The 25041-nt window shown below is 41.3% G+C and overlaps 1 protein-coding gene across 2 annotated transcripts in view; it reads right to left on the bottom strand.

Annotated features, from left to right (window-relative positions):
- The window catches only part of ccser1 (coiled-coil serine-rich protein 1), a 129867-nt gene that overhangs the window by 95999 nt on the left and 8827 nt on the right, over positions 1 to 25041 (bottom strand). For both annotated transcript variants that reach the window (XM_086314606.1, XM_086314607.1), the window contains exons 4-6: positions 20745 to 20929; positions 9226 to 9316; positions 6613 to 6718 (exon numbers count right to left, since the gene is read on the bottom strand). In XM_086314606.1, the coding sequence (XP_086170732.1) occupies positions 6613 to 6718; positions 9226 to 9316; positions 20745 to 20929 (382 nt within the window). The remainder of the gene's footprint in view (positions 1 to 6612; positions 6719 to 9225; positions 9317 to 20744; positions 20930 to 25041) is intronic.

Raw genomic sequence — 25041 nt, 5'->3', positions numbered from 1 at the left:
TGGGTGAAAATATTTTGTTGGAAGAAATCAGCGAGGATGGTGAACTCAAACTGTAGGAAATTAACACCTGCCAGCAGCCTACATCCTGGTCAGGCTAAGAATCATACACCTGGTTTCATTATCTAACCAGCTCCGGTGTTTCCGAAGCCAAAACAGTATGTTAAAACTGTGACACTAGCACCTGATTTCCTGCATTTTAAAATGATGCTTTCTGAAATGAAACAGAATCTAAATTTACTCTGAATCCAAAACAAGTCGAGTCCACAAGCCTGCAGTTTCCTCTAGTCTTTTTTAGTGTTTACTGAAGCTGTTCTGCTTCTCTGCACTTCAGCTAAAAGAACTGCTCCTTTGCTGTGGAGAAGTTACCTCAACACACACTTCTCTCTAATCCCACTATATCATATCACTGTCTGGCTGTCAGGAGCACACTCACTGTTAAATTGTGTAATGTGTCTACAGTTTTGGAGGCTTAAGTCATTCTGGAGTACAAGGTTCAAGACTTCAGCGCGGACTGTCGAGTTGTTATAAAGGTTGGCATATAAGCCATTACTCAGACGCAACATGACTTGAATGTAAAATTACTGCATACACTTTTAGCCACGATAGCAGCATGACTCCTAGGATGGAAATGTCAGTCTGATGGTCAATTAGTCTACCACCTTGGTCCAAAATAAAATATGTATCTCAGCAAGTCCTGGATGGATCGTCTTGACATTTGGCACACATATTCACGCCCCGCTGCACCCACACCTCCACCCAGGATGAATAAACACTTTGAGGTGTACCAACATATTCCCTATCACCAGATAAAATGTTTATTTTCCCACAACTAACCACTTCTAACAGACTTGCATTTAGAGTTAATTTAAACATAAAAAAGTAAATCAAGATGAGAACATGGTATATGAACCATTATTGTAACAGCTGCTACACATCGCTGTGTTAACATGGTGATGTTAGGCCCCAGTCACATAGCCGAGAGACCAGACGGCAACAATCCGAAAATCACTGGTTGCAAAAATAAAAATATATATTCTCCATCCAGCTATGAGTGATTGCTGGATGTTACTGGAAGCTGCTGGTAAGAAATTGGTCATAAAGAGGTAAATGGTGCTTCTTGCGCTTTCTTTAGCAACTAGCACCTTGCCCCAGTCACCTATAGTTTGCACGAAAGGCATCAATTTGTCTGCAAACTACAATGGCCCTGAAAGGTCAAAGGACTGCAACTTAAGGAAATGCCAGCAAATAGACAAATGCTCCAAAAACACACAAAGCAACAGAAGTTGACTAAATAAACAGAAATTGTTTCTGGAAACACAAAAATGTTTGGAAACGACAGAAATCTAAATGTTTTAAGAGCACTAAGATAGACTTAAAAGAAGCAGAGCGTTCATCAGTGTTGCAAGGGAACCAAATCTGTAAGTAATGTGTGCCTTAATCACATGATTCAGATACATGTTTGCTATTAGCTGTTTACTGTTAGCTTTTGTGATGCTTTTCTCTAATTCCAGACCATATCACCTCACTGTAAAGCAATGACTATAGAAACCATGGACGACGCGACAGCTTTTCGAAAATGAAGCCAAAACGTCTCTATCGCCCCCTGTTGTCTGGCTGCAGTATAGGTCATAAACCCCGCCTCCTCCATGTTAGCGGATGGGACGGGGATCAGACTAGAATAAATTAACAATTTTTTCCCAAAGATTCTTTCTTTTGTTATCAATAGTTCTCACCACGCTGATTTATGTCCACGGAGATGTTAAATTGCGATGTAATGTCATCACAGCAGCTTTGACTGGCAGCTGCAGTCACGGAGAAACTTGCGTATCTCTGTTCGGGAATAGCAGATAGAGCGTAGGCTCTGAGAGGAGGGCCAGCGTTTACGTTACGAAAACACGATCGACTGTTTTAGCCTGACAGCCTGAGGTGTTCTTCAGTAAACTGGACTACCGACAGAAGGACCCGAGGCCCCGCTGCACTTTTTCGGTAAGTTAAACGTGTTTGTAAGCTAATCCGTAACTACCGTCCTTAGCTCGGTCCTGAGACCTAGCTAGCTAAGATGAGCACTTAGCTGTCGGGGAAACTTGTTTTCGTTCGTTAGCTAACCCGTGCAGGTGAATGAATTTACCCTGACTAAAGAAATCAAGAGAAACGCTCCGGGCTGCTCAGTCACTAATTATCGTTACTGTACTTTTATTACAAGTGTTATACTGTAAAAGCAACAGGTTGTACACTACTTCAGCTCCTGTGCGGAGCTGATTATTAAATATGTGCAAACAACAGCATGTTTTCTGTCTCTTGCCACATCTTTAAAGACGGTAACACCATTTTTTTTTAAAAAGCTTGTACTTCAGTAACTCCTCATTAATCAGTAACTGTGGATTAAACTGTAGAACTGAAAAAAATGTAAGAGAAGAGCTTCAGATCCTGAGTGTGTGGGACAGAGAAGGATCAGCTTTATTTCAGACTTGAGAGAAACTTTATATTTCAGTTTGTTATGGTTCTGTTCTCTTTGTGATTACAGGAGCTGCCCTCAGATTCAGACCTCAGCACCACCCAGTGACAGCAGACAGATCATCCAACATGTTCACATGTCAACTGCAAAATTAACTGATGAAAACAGTACAAAGGTTAAAGTACCACATGTGCTGTCAGTGAAGGCTGCAGCTGTTTATTGATAAAGTTAAAGACAAAAAGTCAAAAGGATTCATCACCAGCAGTGCCAGTATATATCAGCATTAACAGGACCTCAGTTTGGTGTTTTACAAAGCTGCTCATCTCAGACCTGTACAGCTTCCGTTTTAAATACTTTATGTACTCAGCTGCATGAAGAGCACATTTGATTTTCTCTGACACAATTAAATAAAACCTGATGAAGGTCAAAGGTCGCCACTTGGATGTTTAACTGCAAACTTGTCATCTGGAATTCTTTCAGTTTTTTGCAGATAGTGTGTCATTTACCATAAAGTGATACAGAGTTATTCATACCAGAGTAACCAGAGAGGATCATATATTTTTAAATATATAACTTTCTACAGGACTGTAGCCTCTGTGGAGTGTGCAGCTGATCTCATCACTGTCTAAAAATTGAAACAAAACCTAAGCAGTGCTGAATCCTTCAATAATACAGACTATTAAAGTAACAGGTGTGTAGCATCGCTAACTAGCTTTACACCTCCACCTCAAGTCACTACTGCGCAGACTCTGGCTCCAACAATGCAAGATGGCAGCCTCCACAAGCTGGATATTTTGGCTTCATTTTTGCACAATGGGTGGAGGCGCTGTCGCATCGTCCATGTTTTCTACAGTCATTGCTGTAAAGAGTGCAACACAAACAGAAAACTGAGAATATTCACCTTCAAAGCTGAACCTTTAGAAATGGCGATGTGCGATTGTGGCTCAAGAGTTGGCAGGGCATCTTGTAATCGGAAGGTTGCCGGTTCGAGCCCCGGCTCGGACAGTCTCTGTTGTTGCGTACTTGGGCAAGACACTTCACCCGTTGCCTAGTGGTGGTCAGAGGGCCCGGTGGCGCTAGTGTCACCCTGGGTCGCCTCTGTCAGTGCGACCCAGGGTGGCTGTGGCTACAATGTAGCTTACCATCACGTGTGTGAATGGGTGGATGACTGAACGTGTTAAGCGCTATACAAATACAGGCCATTTACCATTTTAAAGTTTCACTACGGCGTGGAGATTAAATGGTGAATGTCTGCTGATAAGTTGGCATCTTCCATGCATTGTGTCAACTAAATTGGCAACCAGTCTGGTGAAACACATTTTCCCTTACAACTGTTAGTTACCCAGGGTTCACGGATTGATCTCTAGGCTTGTGTGACTGAGACCTTACATTTTTAGCTAAAAGCACCAGCGTATTCATCTATTCATGCTTTGGTTCATTCATCTGCTTTCTCTGCTAAAGGGATCCTGTCAAAACACCAAGTCATGTCACTGTTTTGATCAAGAGGGATCGAACCAGTTCCTCAAGTTTTGACATTTCCAGGCTAAACATCGCTGGCTCAGTTCAGACAAGCTCAATCAAGCCAAAGAAGGTTTCAGCAGAATGTTATTTTTGCCATGACCTTGTACACAGAAGGCAATAATGTAAATATTTTTGAGCGTGTCTCTATGTGTGCGTCTGATATGAAAGCTCCTCCACTGCTTTTCAATGATAAGTGAGACTTCACTATAAATGAAACAACCAATGAGTCTGACAAAAACCTTGGATGATTTGAAAAGGTTGACTCCCGACTTGCATGATTCACTGACACTGTCTAGACACAGAATGTCTCTCTATTCATTGAAACTTTCAAAGAGAAGCGTTAGAAGCGTGATAAAAAAAAAAAAAAGAGGCCCCGGTTAAGTCCAATGACTCAATGGTATAGTATAAATCTCTACTTTAAAACCACTCACACAAGTTGATCTGCACTGTCTCCACAAACAGAAGATCAGAGCTAGTTTATTCAAGGAAAAACACATTTAGACAGACACAATTACTCTGTGGGTTCCAGCAGAGATAAATTCAACTAGTGAGTGGAGAAAGCAATACTGAAAGGTAAAGCAATAATCATCTTTATCTAGCCAATGGTGCTACAACCCCTTTATTACTCAGTTGGCTCCATAAAACCCAAATAAGCCCCATCTGAAAAGCTGCACTGTGTGTGTTTGTGCTTGTGTATCTTTATGCAGACAAATGGCTTTGCATGCAGGTTTGTGTGCGTCCAGTAAGACTTGTCCTGGTTCTGGGCAAAAAGAAGCAACAAGTGGGCAAATCTAATCTGATTTTGAACTGTCCTTGGCAGTGGAGCACATGTGTAAACAGAAACTCTTAAGTGTTTTGTTTCAGTCGCTGGCTACAAAGGGACAGAGGAGAGGAGGACAGCTTGCATATTTATTCAATCAGAATTAATTTATTTATATCCTTCTTGCTGTCTCATCTCTAAGAGAGGAAAAGATATAAAACATGTTTGCATGCATTTACACAGAACATTCAACATCAGCAAGTCCCAGAATAGACAGTAACCGCCCAGCTTTCTCGCTCTCTTCTAACATGGATTTTATAAGGTAAAATGAAAAAAACACGCCCACACACACACACTGTGCATGGCGACATTTTTTATGTGATTCTGGTTCTATTATCCCAGTCCGATATAGTCCTGGTTTAAAAAACATCCAAGTGAGACTGGGATTTCATTAACAGACATGTTAACAGAAAGTGAGAAAGAGAATTTTGACAAGTTCTCTAAGGTGCTGGGAACACCCTACCTTCCAAATACCTTTAAAAAACTGTGTGCAAGTTCACCTCCAATAACTTGACTCACTCACTGATGATTTGGGCATATTTTTACTTTTGTGTACTGCACTTACAGGTCGTTGCAAAACAGTAACACTGTGGTATTATTTTTTATTTCAAAAGTGTCCTCACCTTACTTCAGCGTGCATTGTTCAGGGTAATAATACACTCACTGGCCACTTCATTGGTTACACCTTGCCATCCCTTTGTTGGACACCCTTTTGCCTTCAGAACTGCCTTAATTCTTCATGGCACAGATTCAACAAGGTAATAGAAACACTCCTCAGATATTGTGGTCCATTATTTGGAATGAGTTGACTGTGGAGGCCGTTTGAGTCTGATGAATCCATTGTTAAAGGAACAAGAGTTTGAAATGATGTAATCTTTGTTATGTTACTTAAAGTACCCATCAGAAGATAGCTACACTGTGGTCATAAAGGGACATGGTCAGCAAGGAAGGCTTTGGAGTTTAAATGGTGCTCAACTGGTACAACGGGGCCCCAACATCATTACATCATCACCATCAGCCTAAATCGTTGATAGTGAGCAGGATGGATTCATGTTTTCATGTTGTTTACACCAAATTTTGAACCTAGCATCCAATTAGCAGCAGAACTCAAGACTCTTTAGACCAGGCAACACTGGTTGGATCTTCTATTGTCCAATTTTGTTGAGCGTGTGTACAATGTAGCCTCAGCTTCCTGTTCTTAGCTGACTGATCTTCTGCCACTGCAGCCCATGTGCTTCAGGGCTGTGCACTCAGAGATACTCTTCTGCACACTTTGGTTGACACACGTGATTGTTTAACTTACTGTTGACTTGCTATCAACTTGAAGCAGTCTGGCCTTTCTCCTCTGGCATCAGCAAGTCATTTTCACCCAGAAAACTCCCATTCATTGGATATTTTGTCTTTGTTGGACCATTTTCTGTAAATCTCAGATATGGTCAAATCTAAGTTGTTGAAATACTCAGACCAGCCCAACAACCATGTCACATTCAAAGTCACCTTTCTTCCCCATTCTGATGCTGTTTTTGAACTTCCAACAGGTCTGGATGCCTACATGCTTAAGTATATTGAGTTGCTGCCATGTGATTGACTAATTAGATATTTCTGTTAACGAGTAAAAGAATGGGTATACCTAATAAAGTGGCCCATGTGTTTTAAAAACTAGCTGCTGTTTTCCCTTTTTTTAAGAAGCCAAACAACTCTGCTCTTTATAAAATTACACTAAATGGACTTAAGAATTTTTAAGACAGTCCCTATAAACATATGTATAACACAAAGCACAGAAAAGCACTACAATAAAAACACACGTATTTATTACCTCTGAATATTTTCTTTTCCCAAAACGCGATCTCCAGATGGGTCCAAAGGTGAGGGCAGCAGGTTCAGACAGGAAGCTAGAGACTGGCTGGAGTCTTCTCTGGACACTGTGCACACAACCAAACAGACATGTAATGAATTGAAGTTGTTTTCTCTAACCCCAGGTGACAATCTGACTGACAACATATGTTAGCCTAAGAAGAATTCACAGCTCTCTGTTTAAATCTTCTTTTGAGATGAATTAGAGCTATAAAACTTGGATCAAAGAGGTTATTAAAATTCAGTAGTGATCCGTTGGGATCATCATACCATCAGTTGTTGTTTTTTGTGTTTCTTTACAATTATGCCTAAATATTCAATGGCACATTTAACAGGCCAATATAAAAGACAGTGAAATAAAAGTTGGATATAAAGCCAAGATTTGGTATTTCTTTATGTCTTTGCAAAGGTCTCTGTCTCTCACACTGTCCCTGTGTGATTCCACAGGGCATGAGTCACCATAGGAGTGAGAACGCAGAGCCCTGTGGGCCATAAATTGCTGTGAAACTGCTTGCTTTTTAATAACGGCTTCAACAAGCCACCTGAGAGAGGTCAAAATGAGGAGTACCGATGAGTGCGTGGGCGTAAGGGATTGTGAGATGGGTGTGCATCAAATTGTGTACGTATACATCATATACATCTTTATATGAACCTGTGCATGGATCTGCGCGTGTCTGTATTGTGTATTCTGCGTGAATGTCTGTTACGGTGTGTTTAAATGAGTTCCTGTAATTTGAGTTTGTGGAAGAACCTTACTCTTCTAATGCCAGCACAGAGTCTTAGTCCCTTGACTTTATGAGAACAATTCATCAAACCTTTAATTTCATGCTACAGTCTGCAAACCATTAGGTCTAATGACTAAGCATGCACGCTTGTGTGCTAGTGTGTATATTAATGATGGTGCCTCCCTTAGCTCTGCATCAGCCAGTGCCTGTAGAGATCTTTCCAGTGTGTGTGTGTGTGTGTGTGTGTGTGTGTGTGTGTGTGTGTTTTGACTGGCTGTGTGAGTGAACCACCCAGCCTCCCAATGCTCTTCAAACCCCATAAGCATAGGAAATTCTGTTTATTAGCGCTGAAGCTTCCATTGTATTCTTTACTTCTCAGTGCTGCTGAGCATTTTACTTTATTTGACTGCAACTGCAATATTCTAGGAGCCCATCTGGGACTTAAATATGGCCTAGAAATAGATGAATCCAACCTCACATTAACATATAATTTCACCGATAGATCTGTTGATAAGAGACAAAGCTAGTCAAGCTGACATAAACGCACCCCGTCGCTGCATTGTTGTAGTCCCTGTGTCTGAGCAACATGAAGCACAGAAATGGAGTATGATCACAAGCTCATGTTTACCTCGTTGAGTCATTTTCTTCGTGTGTTGCACTCTACCACACATCAACTATGTATATCTGTCTGGTTTGACGCATATTAATACGAACTAAACCTTTGCAAGCACAGGTCAGAAATATAATCAGTACAGACAGTAACTGCAAGAGCTTTCGATTTTGCTCAGTTATGTCTGCGCAAAAAAACAGCACTGCTGGTTAAAAGCTAACGATTTCACTGTAACATTGACTCATAACAGAAAAATCCCATTTTTAAGACATGGATGCAATAAAAGCCAATACATGAGCACACACAGAGTTTCTCTTAACAGATTTGTATGTTTGGTGGTTACACTGCACTTTTTCAGCGCAATACTATTCTTATGTGTTGTATGAGAGGAAGCTGGGGTTCAGGGTGTTTGGCACTCCTATGCTCTACCGTGGCAGGGCACGAGCAACGATTTTCCTCCGACAGACACTTTTCAACTGTGACGCATGTCAGGAGAAGTGTGATGGAAATGCCAGAACAACAAAGGAGATGAATTGGTGTAAATGAGGCAGCCGCATCAAAGTCCCAGCACGTGTTGAAAGAAGCAGGGAGAACACTGGTTTCATGCTTTAAGGTGATGAGGGAGAAGTGTACTAATAAAGGAAAAAGAGAGGCAAAGATTGAAGCAAAACCAGACAGGGGAGCGACTGTGACACCAGAGAGGAAGGTGAGAGAGGAGATATTCCCTTTAATTAAAAGAGATACAGATATAAAGGACATGAGTAATGTAACCTACAAACATGAGTCTGGGGGGTCAGAACTGTCCTCAAAGAGGGTCCAATCTGGCCCCCCAGACTGGATGGATTACCAAAGTGTAAAAGTCGCAATGAAGTCTTTTGTCATTGTAGTAAATGGGAGTGCAAATCATGAATCATAAAGAGTAAAAGAACTTGTTTAATTCCAAAAGATATCTCAGGGTTTTAACTTATGATGCAATTGTTCATCATCCAGTCACATGTCCATTAACTCCCCTACACAGAGTTCTTCTAGAAACAAGTCCCGCTGCATAGGAGGCATCTTGAAAAGCTATTTTGAAGTATTATCTAAATGAACTTTGCATGTACAGAATCATCAGTGAAATCTGCTAAGAACTGGTTAAAAAGATTAAAAATGGTTGCAGAATTCTCTCACCGATTTCCTACAATGTCACCGCAAAATATGCAAATGTTTATTATGGCGGAAACAGCAGAAAAAACGTTACCATGTCGGTGTCGCTGATCATCGGAGAGATCCAGATCTAACATGAGGTCGTCTTCATCCAGCTCCGAGGAACCCAGGTTGTTCAGAACATCCTGATGAGAAAGAGCAAAAACACAAACATGAAACAAACTCCGAAAAGGTGAGCGATAAAGCAACGACTAATTATTATCCTCACAATAACATAATACACGCTGGTGGTTTTTTTCCTGCTTTTGTAAAATGAACAAAAATAAAAGAGAATTTTTTGCCTGATGTTCTTATGATAGATCGTTTTAATACAATTTCAGCGAGGTAGTCATTAATCAAAAAGGTTCCGAAAACAAACGCTGAAACGCAGAATACTAATTACTATGTGACAACTTTACAAAAAATTATGAAACGATTCTCATCAAAGTAATCCAGGTGGGTCAGAACAATCAGAAGAAGAATCACTTAGCTGAAGAAATTAAACGTTATAAATATTAGAAATGATAATAATGCAGTTCTTTTTAATAGTGCACTGTATTTCTTCCCCCATTCTGCTTGCATTTAATAAGATATTTAGTTCTTCATCATTACATCCAAACTATCGAGAACAAATTGCTCTTCTTGTTATGCAGGGACGATTAATAAAGGGTTTAGTTTGAGAAAGCGAGAAAGTGCTCAATGAGGCTGTAGTTTGGTGCAGCCACTGTCAGCTTTTACCATGCTTCACAGGCTAAAAATTGCTGATGAATAAACAAGGGGAAAAAACAACTAGAAATCATGACAAAAAACGAGCCAGTGCCTTCTGATTACTGAGTTTAAATTAATTCTCTTATGTAAAAACCAGTGTTGTCCAAACGTCAACAATAATAATCCAACAAGAAAACCTCCCTCCACCTTGGGTGGCCTTGAAATATCAACATTATCTTCACTGACGTTACGGTTTTAAAATTTCTTACAAACTCTTTCAATTTCAGAAAATAACTGATAAGATTTTCCTAATCCTTCGTCTCTTAAATGAGCTATAGCCACAGCAGCGCAGTGAGTCATGCTTCATCACTTAACAGCAGATATTCACTTGTAATCTTTCAGCAGAAGCTTCCATGTTCTTGGCATTATGAGGTTATAATGACGCAGTAAGATGTGTTTCCTTTACGTTCAGGATTTTAAAAGTCAATACTGCCATCCAATGGTTACAAATGGGTAAATTCACTGCAAAAAAACACACAGAAGTATAGTGTGGCAAATACATGTATTAAAACACTGCATATTCCTGCCTAACAGGAAGTGTACTTATAGGCTTTATTTACCAGGTAATGTAATATTTATGAGACACTTCTACATAAACTCATATATGTCAACCTCCCTGGGAACATGTTTTTATCATCAGCAGGTCTCTGTTGACTCAAATGAAAATCACAACCTGCATGTCAATGCAGTTCTGCATCAACATGTAGTGTAAGTGGGTAGCATTCCTGTCCTGGTTGTACTGGTAGAAATATCTTCCCTGAACTTGTGTGCACTAAAAAGTTACAAACCAAAACCAGAGTGAAATACCAGTATTCACAAACTACCAAGTACCAGTCTGGCACAACATCTACAGATTAAAATGCATCAGAAAATCCAATAACCATCTCTGTTCACCCCTCATCACTGTTGTTTGGACATAAACTGCCTCCGAGCAACTCTGTATCGATCTCCTCCCATCTGAACCTCAAAGCTCAGTGGCATCCCTGACCATTAAACACACCTCTGAATTTCAAATCAGTTGACTTTATGTTCTCCAAAGCAGCAGTTACGTGTTTATGAACAGTCAAAATTCTATCCTTTCCTTTCCCCCTCTGGATGGCGGTGCGGTAAACATCAGAAAAAGCTCCGAACGCATTTCAGTGTGATGCGCCTGAACACGTAAGCCCTCATTTCAGGCATTAAAGCTAATAGCTAAAAGGTATTGGGAAAAGAAATGAAGAGCCATACTGTGTGATGCTACTGCACACAGACTTCATTTGAAGCAAAATTACCCATTTTAATGTGCCCCTCCAACCACAGAAATGTGTTAATACGATTTTACAAGCCTGAGATGTCACCTTTTTTACATCACTAATGTGAGTTGAATGAGTATAATCCTTGAGTTAATAGAGATAATATCAGATTCTGCTCTCATCAAAAAATGGCTCCATCTCTTAAATGCCTAGCAGAATGACATCCAAAACAGGGATAAGAGGAAGCAAGAGATTCTCTCTGTCCATAAAAAGCCAGAGGTTTCCATTCGCACTCTGTAAAAAATACCACATATACCGTCTATGAAAATTACATTTATTTACTTCTTTAATGTGGTGAATGCATTAGTATCGCAGCAGAGCAATTTGGCTTTGCAGCCAGGTATTATGGCTGCAGATATTTATGGAGTAAAAAATGACTTCCTTTCTGTCTGAGTCGACGATTCGCAGCCAGTTGTGTTTACAGTGCGCCTGAGGGCATGAAGGATTGAACGTCCAGTGAAACTTCCGTTGAATAACACCTACTTGAGGGGAAAAAAACCTTGTTTCACAACTTAACACCTGACATTTGACATTTTCTAACAGCCATCACTCAATACAGAAACACCAGTCGTCCAAGACCGAAGCAACCCGAGTAAAACGTTTTCATATTCAACGGGCGATTCGATAAGAGAAACAAATCCAGATATTTGCACCGCTGACGCTGTAAGAAACTCGCTCCGAACGCGTGGCTTAGACTGACAGAGCTACATTTCTAACTTCGGAAGCATGAAATCTTTCCGAGAAGATTAAGAAGATATCACATATTGCAGGTTAAGATTTATTTCAGGTCATCTTGGAAGGCCTGATGAAAGTTTGCAAGCATTTTGACAAGTCAGAGCAGGAACTCACAGGCAAATTTAACAACACAAAAAACAACTTCAACTCTGACACGAGGCTTTCTCAGAGAAAAAGTGTCGATCAGACCAGCTTTCAGATCCTCTTTACAGTGAAACAAGTATTTATTTCCAGTATCAAATCTTCATGGTCTGCGACGTGTACAGTCGGGGGAAATTGCCATGGAGCACTAATTCAAGGATCAGTTTGTTTCCATATAAATAGCTTTTATCATTATTATTATCATTATTATTATTACAGACTACTCATTCTCAATTTGCAATAAATAATAAAGAATATATTTGAATTTTCATGAGCTAGCTGTCAGACTTACATATAAAGAAAGCTATTGCAATTTGTTACTTTTTCTTTTAAATTCATTATTAATTCTTGTCTTTATTCAGCTGACTAGATTTGCTTGTTTCAACATAATTTTTAATAATTCTAAATGTTAAGTTTTACCACATTTTTTTACTGTTTTTTTTGTTACTACTACAATAACTGAACAACACATTAGAACAGTCTCAATAAAATATGCGCACCAAAGCCTCTCAAGTGCTGACAACCAGTTAAATAAAACCTAATTAATTAACAACAATAACCTTATTTATAATAATAATAATAATGATGATGCAATAATTTACTGCTGCCTTGATCTCAGGTACTTGTCTATCTTATCTGAGTGAATATATTCAAGTCTGAGTTTTGTTAAACAGTCGATTCTTGTTTTGATTTCTTGTGATGTTACAGATGTTTTTGATTCCTGTTGTCATCTCGTGGTTTTCTTGGTATTCATTTTCTCTGTTAGGATTCGGTGTTTTGGATCACGTTCTCAGTGATTGCCAGTTGTTTTGTATTGCTTGAGCGCTGCTCTTTATAGTCTCCTGGTTTTTCTATTATATTTCCAGTATCTTGAGCACGACTTCCTGGTTATTCTGGTTACTGTTTAGTGTTTATGGAGTCTGGATGCCCGTTAAGATGAATTACTGTTATAATGTTTAGTTGTTGAATTTCAATTTCTCTTTTGAGCTTGTTAATTTTCATGAGTGTAGTTGTCTTGTTTTTCTAAGTTTATGACTTTGTCCTCTAGTGTTTCCTTGTATCTGTCCTCTTGTTTAGTCCAAGTCTTCTTACGTCCACATTTAGTTATGTGTCTTTGCCTTGTTTGGGTTTCATTTGGCATATGTTTTCTGTATTGTCTTGCCTTGAATGTTGCTTAGTGTCTGACTCCCATGATTGCCCTGACTGTGTGTACCTGTCCCTTATCCCTAACAGTCCTTGTGTTTATATACACTCTAGTCCTCCTTATGTCCTTTGTCCTGTTGAGTGACTCTCCGTGTGAGCTGTCCTTCGCTTGCTCAGGTGTTTCCTGGTACTTTCTTGAATTACAGTCCACAGTTTTGTAGTTTAGGACTCTGATAATCCACAATAAAGTTTTACATTTCCTTTAGTGCTCTGCCTGCAGCGTTCTGTGCTCGGGTCCTCTGCACGACAATCTACACACTAAATGTGACAACTGCATACTTCAAAACCACCTTAAATTCGTGTTTATTTTGCAGCATTTTGGCTCATCTAGTCATTGGTGCGTATAAGTTGCAAGATCTTTTCTCCATAAACCATTACTGTCAGGGCTCTGCAGTATAACCATTGTGCATTAGCCTCAGAGAAAATCATTTGATTTGAACTTTCAAGTATATCATAATTGGTACTGCTTTTATGTGCTGTCTTGGGGCCAAGAGAGCATATAACACCAGTATGTGCGAACATCCTCTCTGTTTTTCATTCCCAAACCAAACCATCTGCTTGTGGTCATTACAAATTCTGTCTTGGAGAGGAAGTGAATCCTTATCTGTGTATGATTAATACAAGTGCCATTTATGCTATCTAGCCTGCACAAGGCAACAATCAGACTGAGAAATATGAAAACAAGAGCCACTCTGTATTACAACACTGTCTAGCAATCAAGAGACTGTCGATAGTTGATATACATAAGTAAAACAGTCAATGTAAAGTGAATTCTGCCATATAGTGATCAAGATGGCGCCGAGTATGGCAGCCTCGTCGCGAGCTCCCCCAAGCAACGGCTTTCTTCTGTGTTTAATTTTACTTTTCCTTTATTTTTTCACGAGCAGCACTTGTCTCCTTGTGTACGACCGACAAACCTTACTGGACATAAAAGACGGTCTTTCTTATAACTTTCCGGAGTTCAAGTTTTGCAACACGGACGCTCCGTTTGCAGACCCCCCATTCATCTCACCTGAGACGCCTTTGTTCTCTGGCCCTGGAGGCCGCAAACGCCGACGCAGAGGGAGAAGATCTGGCGTTCTGGTTCGACTGAGACGGCGCACTTACAGACCACCGTTACCCAGTTTATTACTGGCTAATATGCAGTCTCTGGAGAACAAGCTGTGCGAGCTTCGGGCACGGATCTCATTCCAGCGAGAGATGCGGGACTGCTGCGTGATCTGCCTCACAGAAACCTGGCTATCGGACAAAGTACCGGACTCCGCAATACAACTACCGGGGTTCTCTGTGCACCGCGCGGACAGGTCACAGGATCTTACTGGGAAAAGCAGAGGCGGTGGTGTGTGTTTCATGATCAACAACAGCTGGTGTGATTATGCGAACGTGCACCCGGTCAAATCCTTCTGCTCACCGGACCTGGAGTACCTGATGATTAAGTGCCGGCCATTCTGGCTACCGAGGGAATTTACAGCAGTGATTATTACGGCTGTTTACATTCCCCCACAAGCCGACACTGACCGTACACTCAGGGAACTGTACAGCGCGATCAGCAGCGAGGAAACCGCACACCCAGAGGCAGCGTTTATCACAGCCGGAGACTTTAATAAGGGAAACCTGAAGAAAGTCTCACCAAAACTCCATCAACACATCCTTTTCAACACACGTGGAAACCGGCAACTCGACCACTGTTACACCTCTTTCCGGGATGCGTACAAAGCCCTCCCCCGCGCCCCATTCGGCCAATCAGATCACTGCTCCATCCTGCTCCTGCCCGCCTACAGGCAGAAGCTGAAACAGGAAGCTCCAACCCGGAGGGCGGTGCACTGTTGGACGGACCAATCGGAGTCTGCGCTGCGGGACTGTTTTGATCACGCGGACTGGGAAATGTTTCACGTGGCCGCCAGAGACATTGATGAATACACAGACTCAGTCTGTGGATTTATCAGGAAATGCGTGGAAGATGTCGTCCCATCCAGAACAGTCAAATCCTTCCCAAATCAAAAACCCTAGATTAACGGAGATGTTCGCGCGGCACTGGCGGCACGGAACACCGCCTTTGCCTCCGCGAACACATCGGACTACAAACACGCACATTACCAACTCCGGAAGACGATCAAAGCAGCCAAACGTGAGTACAGGGACAGGGTGGAGCAACAGTTTGACAACCCTCGGAGTATGTGGCAGGGACTAAACACGATCACAGACTTTAGAGGGAAAACCAGCACACCGCAGACCACGGCCTCTCTGTGTGAGGATCTAAACGTATTCTACGCTAGATTCGACACAGCGAACACCATGAGACCGGACAGTGTGCGCACCGCGGATGACGTCAGTGCGCACACTGTGTCTGAGGAGGATGTGCGGAAGTGCTTCAGGAAGGTGAACGCACGCAAAGCTACTGGTCCGGACGGGATTCCCGGCCGCGTCCTCAAGTCATGCGCGGCTCAGCTGGCTGGAGTGTTCACGCACATCTTCAACCTTTCCCTCTCTCTGTCTGTAGTCCCAGCCTGCTTCAAAATGGCCACCATCGTCCCTGTACCCAAATCCTCCACCATCTCCTCATTGAACGACTGGCGACCTGTAGCCCTGACCCCCATCGTAAGCAAATGCTTCGAGAAGCTGGTCAGGGACTTCATCTGCTCTGCACTACCCGACTCACTGGACCCTCTACAGTTTGCATACCGCCACAACAGGTCCACTGATGATGCCATAGCCCTGACACTACACACTGCCCTGTCACACCTGGAGAAGAGAGACACGTATGTGAGGATGCTGTTTGTAGATTACAGCTCAGCATTCAATACCATCGTTCCCTCGAAGCTGGACAGGAAACTGCAGGATCTAGGACTGAGCAGCTCCCTCTGCAGCTGGATCCTTAGCTTCCTGTCTGACAGACGCCAGGTGGTCAGACTGGGCAGCATCACCTCATCCCCCATCACACTGAACACTGGTGCTCCACAGGGGTGTGTACTGAGCCCTCTCCTGTACTCACTCTACACCTACGACTGCACAGCCACTAACAGCTCCAACATCATTGTGAAGTTTGCGGACGACACTACAGTGGTGGGTCTTATCACCAACGGTGATGAGACGGCTTACAGGGAGGAGGTCAGCGCCCTGACCCACTGGTGTCAAGACAACCATCTCACCCTCAACGTCGCAAAGACAAAGGAGTTGATAGTGGACTTCCGGAGGTGCAGAGAAGTACACACCCCCATCACCATCAACGGCGCTGCTGTGGAGAGAGTGAGCAGCTTCCGGTTCCTTGGCGTACACCTGGCTGAGGATCTTACGTGGTCAGTACACACAAACAAAACAGTGAAGAAGGCGCAGCAGCGCCTCTTCTTTCTCAGGAGACTGAAAAGATTCGGCATGAGCCCCCGCATCCTCAGGACCTTCTATCACTGTGCCATTGAGAGCATCCTCACTGGATGCATCACCACCTGGTATGGCAACAGCACCGCCTACAACTGCAAAGCTCTCCAGCGAGTAGTGCGGTGCTCTGAACGGATAATTGGAGGTGAGCTTCCCTCCCTCCAAGACATCTACAGGAAGCGGTGCCTGAGGAAAGCGGGGAGGATCATCAAGGACTCCAGTCACCCCAGCCATAAACTGTTCAGACTGCTTCCATCAGGAAGGAGGTTCTGCAGCATCCGGTCCCGTACCAGCAGACTGAGAGACAGCTTCTTCCACCAGGCCATCAGACTGCTGAACACGTCATAGACACCTCAGCTTCACTACTGGAACTTCAACATTATGCACTCCACACTGTATATAAATGCCACTTGTTTTGCACATATTCAACTCTGTATATTTTATATATTTTATTATTATTATTATTATTATTATTATTTTATTTTATTTTTTTACTATTTAATTTGTAAAAATGTGTATACACACACACACACACACACACACACACACACACGTAGGAAAATATTTAGTATACACATCCAGAAATGCATACACTATTATATATTGTACATATATTTATTAGTTTCAGGTTGGCCATTTTTGTATTTTGCTCGTTTGTGTTGTTGTGTTTGCACATCTCTGTTGCTTGTGGGGCTCGCACACAAGAATTTCACTCGCATGTGCTGTGCCAGTGTGCCTGCACATGTGATGTGACAATAAAAAGTGATTTGATTTGATTTGATTTACATATCCATCAAACTACAAACTAAAATCCATGTTCAAAGTTGTTTGTTCTCTGAGATAAGAGACAATTCCCCAAGAATGTTTTTTTCAGCCACTTTTGAGTGTAATCATTGTCAGACTGTCACAGTATTATCACAGCTGTCATTGAGAGACTTATGAGCAAACAACACTGAATATGGTGACAAAATAAATATCTCACAGCTTCTCAGAGGGATATCAAAAAACAATAACTACTGGAATGAAATCGCCAAACGGCTCAAGCAAACATCGGCTTGCTTCAGTCCACAGCGGCGCGTCACAGTTTATCTTTGCAAATTTAACAAATTAGTCATTTGTCACTACAAACTAAATCTTTAGTTTTTTGTATTGTATCCTTCAGCCGTTCTCTGTTTTGCGTCGCATAATCACTGTATCCCACAGGCTCTGTAACACATTACCACCATAATCATCCAAACAGTATGCGTATAAACAATAAGCAAACCATTTGTATCCCAGTCATGCCCTCACTAAGTTTAGTTCTGTATTTAATTAGAAAGCTCACACTTAGGTATATACCTAACAGCTACCCCACAAATTTACATGACGGTAACAGTGGTGATGCATAATACACACTCCCAGGCTCGTACCTTTCCTTCATGACTCAGGCCCCTGACGGGCCCTTTATATACAAAGAAAAGGGAAAGAAGACATTCCTTCATCTTTACTGAAGTGTGCATCATGTCCAGAGACAGATGCAATGAGTAAGGTATAAAAGACTTGTATTAGGGGTTGGAATCACACAATCCCTCATAGTATGATACAATACCATAGCAATGAGGGATTTGGCAATACACTGCAAGACCATCATCTACACCTGACATGCACTCACCGACCAAGAATTAGAGTGCAGTAACCCTGCCATATTCAAATCGGCACGGTGAAACTGCTGATCTATTGGCAATTTCCCATACAGCCATCTATAGTGTTTACAAAGAATGGTCTAAAAAAGAGAAACTAACCAATGAGCATGCAGTTCTCTGAGTGAAAATGCCTTGTTGATGCCAGAAGTCAGAGGACGTCTGGCTTCTTATCAGCTGGACTGCTTCTAGCTGATAAAGAAAGCAACAGTAACTCACACAAACACTCGTTACAAGCCAGGTATGCAGAAGAGCATCTCTGAATGTACAACAGCAGAAGACCACTCCGGGTGCCACTTCCTGTCAGTTTAAGAGCAGGAAACTGAGGCATGAAATCATGGATCCATCCTGCCTAGTATCAAGAGTTGGGGGGATATTTTATTGTCCCACTTTGGGCCTCATTTGGGTACCAATTGAACATCATTTAAATGACACAACCAGCTTTGCTGAGCATGTAGATCCCTTAGTAATAATCTGTGAGTTGATGAACCACTTTTCCCTAATCCGTTTGTTAAGTACAGCTAAAAAAAATCAAGAAGTGGTGACCCTCAATAAACTGTTCCACCTCTACAGTGTACACTTCTGCATTCACCATTTCATTTACAGTCGATTCAACAGCGTCTCATTTCAAAATGTTACTTCCTGAGATTATCAGGACACTTACTCACCACCAACATACCATCACACCAACAATTTACAACTTTTTTTTCTGAGTCAAAGCTGAAAAAGTAAACAGAGCTATGTCTGCATTGCTGAGGGCATGCTGGAACATTTAGTGTTTGCATAGCCAGAGGCATGAGCACTGAGTGAGATTAGGCCGGATCCTTTATTACATTACATATTAAATGGCATTGCATTAGTGGTCGGCTATGATTGAGGCCAATTACATCTTATCTTTTTATTCCCTTTCAAAAGAGACACAATTTTATACTTGAAATGACAATCAAGTAATCAACTAAAGAGGGTATTTTTACCCTCATTATCTTTATGTGTATTGTTGAAATTAAATGTAATCATTTAAAAACATGGTTTTAAATAGCAAACCATCTTCATCCAGACAAGGTTTAATTTTTTTTTTTTTTAATTAAGTAGTAAGTAGTACTAGTAAGCCTGTAAATGCATTTCAAATAACCCTTCATGTACACTGAGTAGGCATGCCAGTATGAACAGGCAGTACAGTGTTTACACCATTGCTGTGTTTGCACAGCAATGGCAAAAAGTAAGGTCAGAGAGTCGTAGCACTACTTTAATAATGACTTGATGTTGTTAGTGAAAGTGACCAAACCCAGCAGCATTTCCACAAGTATCCTCTTTAAGGGTACTTTAGCCAGCGTGAACGTTTTACATTTAGAACTGCACAACTTTTATTCAGCACCAGTATACCCCACCCTTAGTGTAGTTTGTTTGTGCAGATGTTAATGTGGTAATTCCACTCAGGTGTGGATCAAAACAAGACGCTTTGGAGAAGGTGGTATGAGTCCAGTTCCAGATAAACTCCAGTGGGGTTTGTTTTTGGCATAAATGTGATCCGACTTTGATCCGATCCAACTACTGTGTGTATGCTGAAAGTTGGAGCTAAACGCCTTCCTGTAGCCAGCTATGTGGCCCATTCTGGGATGCAGCAGAGTATTATAGACATGAACAAACTATAGCAACTACCTGCAAAATTAACCAGTAGCTCACTTGGTATGTTGCCTTATTGACAATTTGGTCAAAGGACTACATTTTTTATCTCCTTCTGTATTTATTTAGTTCACGTGATTTGTAGTGATGCTTTTGGATTTGCTTGAATTTTCTGTGTGAAAAGAAACAAAATCACAAACTCCATACCAGAGTAAACAAACCGTAGGCATAAAAACACCTTAAATACCTGTAACACTGTTTCCACAGTTGGTTGTTACAGCATTTATCACAATAAAATCAATTGTCCCTTCATGTTAGCTATGTTTCTGAGGAGAATTTCTTTGAAGCAGGGCCAACAGAGTGGTGTGGCCAATATCTCATCTGAGATGCGTGCATTTAATAAAGTGCCTCCATCACTGACCAAAAAGGCAAAACTCCCGTAGACACCTCAACACAAATGAGTATATATGCATGATATAAAGCAACACAATACCACACAAATAATAAAGCACAAAAGTGCTTTAAATATACAGAAACACACACAAATGATATATTTTTAACTTTTTTTTTCTTTACACTTTTGTGCTTTATTATGTATTATAACCTCACAAAAATATATGACTAGCTGATGTAAAATATATACATAAATAAAAAATAGTTTACCGCAAATGTGCACAAACAACTACTGATGACATAATCATCAAAGGGCACTGCTGTCGAATAAACACACAAACAAACACAGAAAGCTTAAGCCCTACCAGGCTCCCGAGTTTAGACGATGAGGAGTTGTTTCTGTGTTTGAGCAGACCACATCCCTCCATGCCGGGGGCTTCTCTGTGGTTTCCATGGATACGAGGACCACCAGCCCCCTCGGACGAGGAGCGCAGACGTCTTTCCATCCGCATCACCTCGTGGTAGGGGCTGGCACTGCTGCACAGTGAGGCTGGAGGAAAGAATGAAACAAAGAGAATTACACAATCAGACAGATGGAGAGAAATAATGTATTCAGGTGAAACTGTTATAACAGTGATTCCACAAGCATAGATGTAATCATGTTTTATTGTATTACTAATGCAGTCAGCCCTATTTCCTGTTAGAAAGGGGCTTTTGTTTCATGAAACTAAATCACAATGTTTTATATATTCAGCATTTTAAACGACATTCAATCTTCCATTTACAAAGCTTTTCAGCAATATTGCTTTTGGTCAAATGCTATTTATTGTTTTCAGGGGAAATACTCCTTAGACAGATAAATGAAAGATTGTTATAATTGCTCTATTTTGATCTCCTAGAAGATTGAAGTGAAAACAGAGAGACAATACCACATCCTGTCACTAAGCAAGAGGAGACACACAGACATACAAAAACAAGACTTTGTATGAGCCATTTTATCTTCCTTATTTCTTGCTACACTTGCACACTGTTACCTGAACCTTTACACGCGCAAACAACAGGCATGTAAGTCGGTAGTCTTCATGCAAGAACTAAGCAGACATGAGAACACTGAAGAAGTGCCATGATTGCATCTGTAACTACACATGGAGTTACAACACATTGGGACCCTTATTGTAGACTGTTCAAATGTTTGCACAAAAAATTCCTTTTTTGTAGAGTCAACAGATGAGCTTATTTGTCTCAGTGATAGTCTGTCAGTAGTTCTCACTGCCTGGAAGCCAGAAACTCAAAGTGTAAATCAATATTCAGCTATTTTCCTTCAGGAGGGATTGCAACATGCTGTGTGTGTCTGTGTGTTGCTAAAATAGGCCATTAATACCATGTTATAGGGCTGGGCGATATGACCCAAAATTCATATCTCGATATTTTTTAGCTGCATGGTGATATAAGATATATATCTCAATATTTTTTTTTAAAAAGCCATAAGTTAAGAACAAAAAGAGAGTTCTTAGTCACACTGTGTCCCAGATGTCACACGGGCATTTTCTTTACATACAGCGTAGATGTACATGAAGAAATTACTCATAAATAAATTATCAGCATTTATTAAATAATCATGGTCCATAAATAAAAGAAAACAATGTTGTTTTTGTGCATAACAAAAAGCTCACAATTGTGCAGTCAAAATGTAAACTAATAGAAGCTGAGCATAATAACAAAGAGACAGATTTCACAGCTGCACCACGTCTCTGAACAGGTGCCATTTGTGGTCCTTATACACACACAGTACGGTAATATTACGTTGAAGCACAGTACGTATCACTCCGCGAGGCGGCTCCATCAAGCGGTGCAGCTCCTTAGCTTAGCAAAGTCATATTAAAACATTTTTTGACAGATTGCTGAGCGCTGTGCACCACATAAAATCGGTTCGCGGTCAGTAAGCACAACCAGAATTCATACATAAGGCGCACTGTCGAGTTTTGAGAAAATGAAAGGATTTTAGGCCGTGCAGCCCCTTCGGGCTGCATGTCGTTAGCGCGGTTAGCTCGCTAACACGTTGACGCCGTCCAGCCCCACGCACGGGGCGATCCGCGGTAACTCGCTAACGGAGATTTTCCGCTTTCATCTTGTCATTGCCTGCAGGTGAAGCTATGGGGGAGGCGGAGTTGTGTTCAGTGAAGGAGAGGCGAGGCCGAGTAACGTTTCGTAGAGACAAAAGTGGACGAAAGAGAGGCAAACCTGCGGCTCCACAACGTAACATAGACTATATCGATATAAACGATATTGTCACATCTTATATCTCGTATGAAAATATATCGATATTTTTAAAAAAACTCGATATATCGCCCAGCCCTACCATGTTACGTGTTCGCTTGCAGACAGTCCTTCAATCAAGCCATGTTTCGACTGCACAACAGCATGCCTTGAACAGTTGCAATAATCAAGGTTACAGTCCTTCTAGAGTTTCTAACAGAAGGGGGAAAAAAGGCAAATCGGGAGCATCATCAAAGTGTATCAATGCCCACATTTTATACAGGAAACGTTTTGAACATGACTAAACCTTGGTGGATTATCAAGTTTCTTATCAGTCTCTTCAGTTTCAACTGTGAAGGTAACAAAACAACAATTTAGCGCTACAGTGGTTAACACATTTGTCTCACAAGTGAAAGATCCTCAGTTCAAGACCGTGAGGAAACACAAATCCAGTCAGAAGGCGACATAATGCCAGCACTAAGCCCGGATAAAAGAGAGGACTGCATCAGAAATGGCATCTGGCATAAAATTGTGTGAACCAAATCAAACGAGTGGATCCATCTGCTGTGGCGAAGAAAATAAGGGAGCAGCCAAAAGTGCCTGTACTGCCGGTATGCAACTGACCTCTGATTCCTCATCAAACAGTTTAGACAGTCCTCCCAGTGAAACCCTGGACTTCATGTTTGAATGATTCAAATTTTCTTCTTCTATCGCCTGGTGCCTTTAGGGCTCGCCACAGCAGATTGTCTGCTTTCATCTCACTCGATCTCTAACATCCTCTTCTGTCGCTTCTGTGGTCTTTCTCTTGTCCTTCTGCCTGGGAGCTCCATATTCAGCATCCTGTGTCCAGTATATCCACTATACTTCCTCTGCACATGTCCCAACTGTCTAAACCTTGCCTCTCTAACGTTGTCTCTAAACCACTCAACCTCAGCTGTTCCTCATTTCTTTTCCATTCCAGTCAGTCCTAACAAAAATCTTAGCATCTTCAACTCGGCTTCTTGTCTTTGTTGTAAGTGCCAAACCACACATCATAGTAGGTCTCAGTACCATATTGTAAACCTTTCTTTTCACTCTTGCAGATTCCTTCTGTCACAAATCACCCCAATAGTCGTCACCAACCGCTCAACCCTTTCTTCTTCACCTCTCTTGAGCACTCAGCTGCTCAAGAGAGCCGTTTTGTAGGCATTTTTTGTTGTTACCAGAGAAAGTCTGGCAAGAAGAAAGTGCGCATTGTGTTGCAGCAGCTGGAGGTGAATTAAGGATAGCATTAACAAATCAGCTTTATTTAAGAAAAACACTTTCAATGTGACACTTACTGTTTCAGTCAGTCCACAGCTGCCACTAATTTAATATACTGAAAGGATTTTTCCAGATTAACTGCCTGAGCTGCTGCAAGAAGGACTGACAGCCACACGAGTTTCAAATCTGATTTGAAATTCATGTTGCCGATTTCCAGCCCTAATTCGTTTATTGTCTGGAAACATTCTCACTCCCAACTTTGAATTAGCAAACAATTTGGAAGCAAACAATGCAAAGGCATTATGCTCCGTATGTCAATACAAATCATCTTGTAGTCTGCAATCATCAAGTGGGAACAAGCTGTGAGACATGAGAATAATATCATTTTAAATCTCGATTATGCCAATTTACAGCACCTCCACTTATCAGCTTCCTGGGAGAATCTCTTTGATAGGCTTGATAATGAACTCTCAAGATTTTTATTGGCATTCTAATTCACACTTGTACAATCACGCATAGGGAAGTAATAAAACCAAACAACACTGAAGTAGCAGGAGCATAGCATCACTTTAACTTCATAATAAATGTTTACTGTCAAACTCATTTCAGCAGAGATGAATGTGGATCTTTTTTGATGAAAACGTAACAGTGACTATATTAACAGCAATTTGTTCAGATCATACTTACAAATGAACATCTCCAATAATACAATAATACTGTTGCCATAAATTTTTTCATGGAAAAACAACAATTTAGAATCCGACAATGATTCACGTTCAATATGTTTGCATGCATCAGCATGTGACGCAGGTCCACGACATGTTTGAGGACAGTGAGACAGTGATGAGGTGTATGTTAGGAGTGACAGATGAGTTTAAGGTGGGGTAGGATTACATCAGGGATTGGGCCTGATGAGCCCTCGTTTGTAGTAGTAGCGCAGAATTCTCTATCGACTATAACGTTTGATGACATTGCGATTGCCCCTGAGAGTAAGTAGCAGGTGGAAGAGAAACAGGTGGGGTGGAGGTATGCTCTAGAAAGGAGGAATGAAAGTTAGAATACACGTCTGTGAACGAGAAGGAGACAGGTGTAACAGTGACCATTCAATGAGCAGAAGGGGTGAAGTCAGATGAGTTTAAGTACTTTCGCCTGTCTCATGCAAAT

The sequence above is a fragment of the Aulonocara sp. 'chitande type north' Nkhata Bay genome, linkage group LG12 (assembly GCF_057382095.1).
Source record: "Aulonocara sp. 'chitande type north' Nkhata Bay isolate Kocher_YH1m ecotype deep benthic linkage group LG12, A_spYH_male_GT1.1, whole genome shotgun sequence".
Taxonomy (NCBI): Eukaryota; Metazoa; Chordata; class Actinopteri; order Cichliformes; family Cichlidae; genus Aulonocara; species Aulonocara sp. 'chitande type north' Nkhata Bay.
Note: the sequence above shows the minus strand (reverse complement) of the source record. Positions and strands in the feature narration are given on the sequence as shown.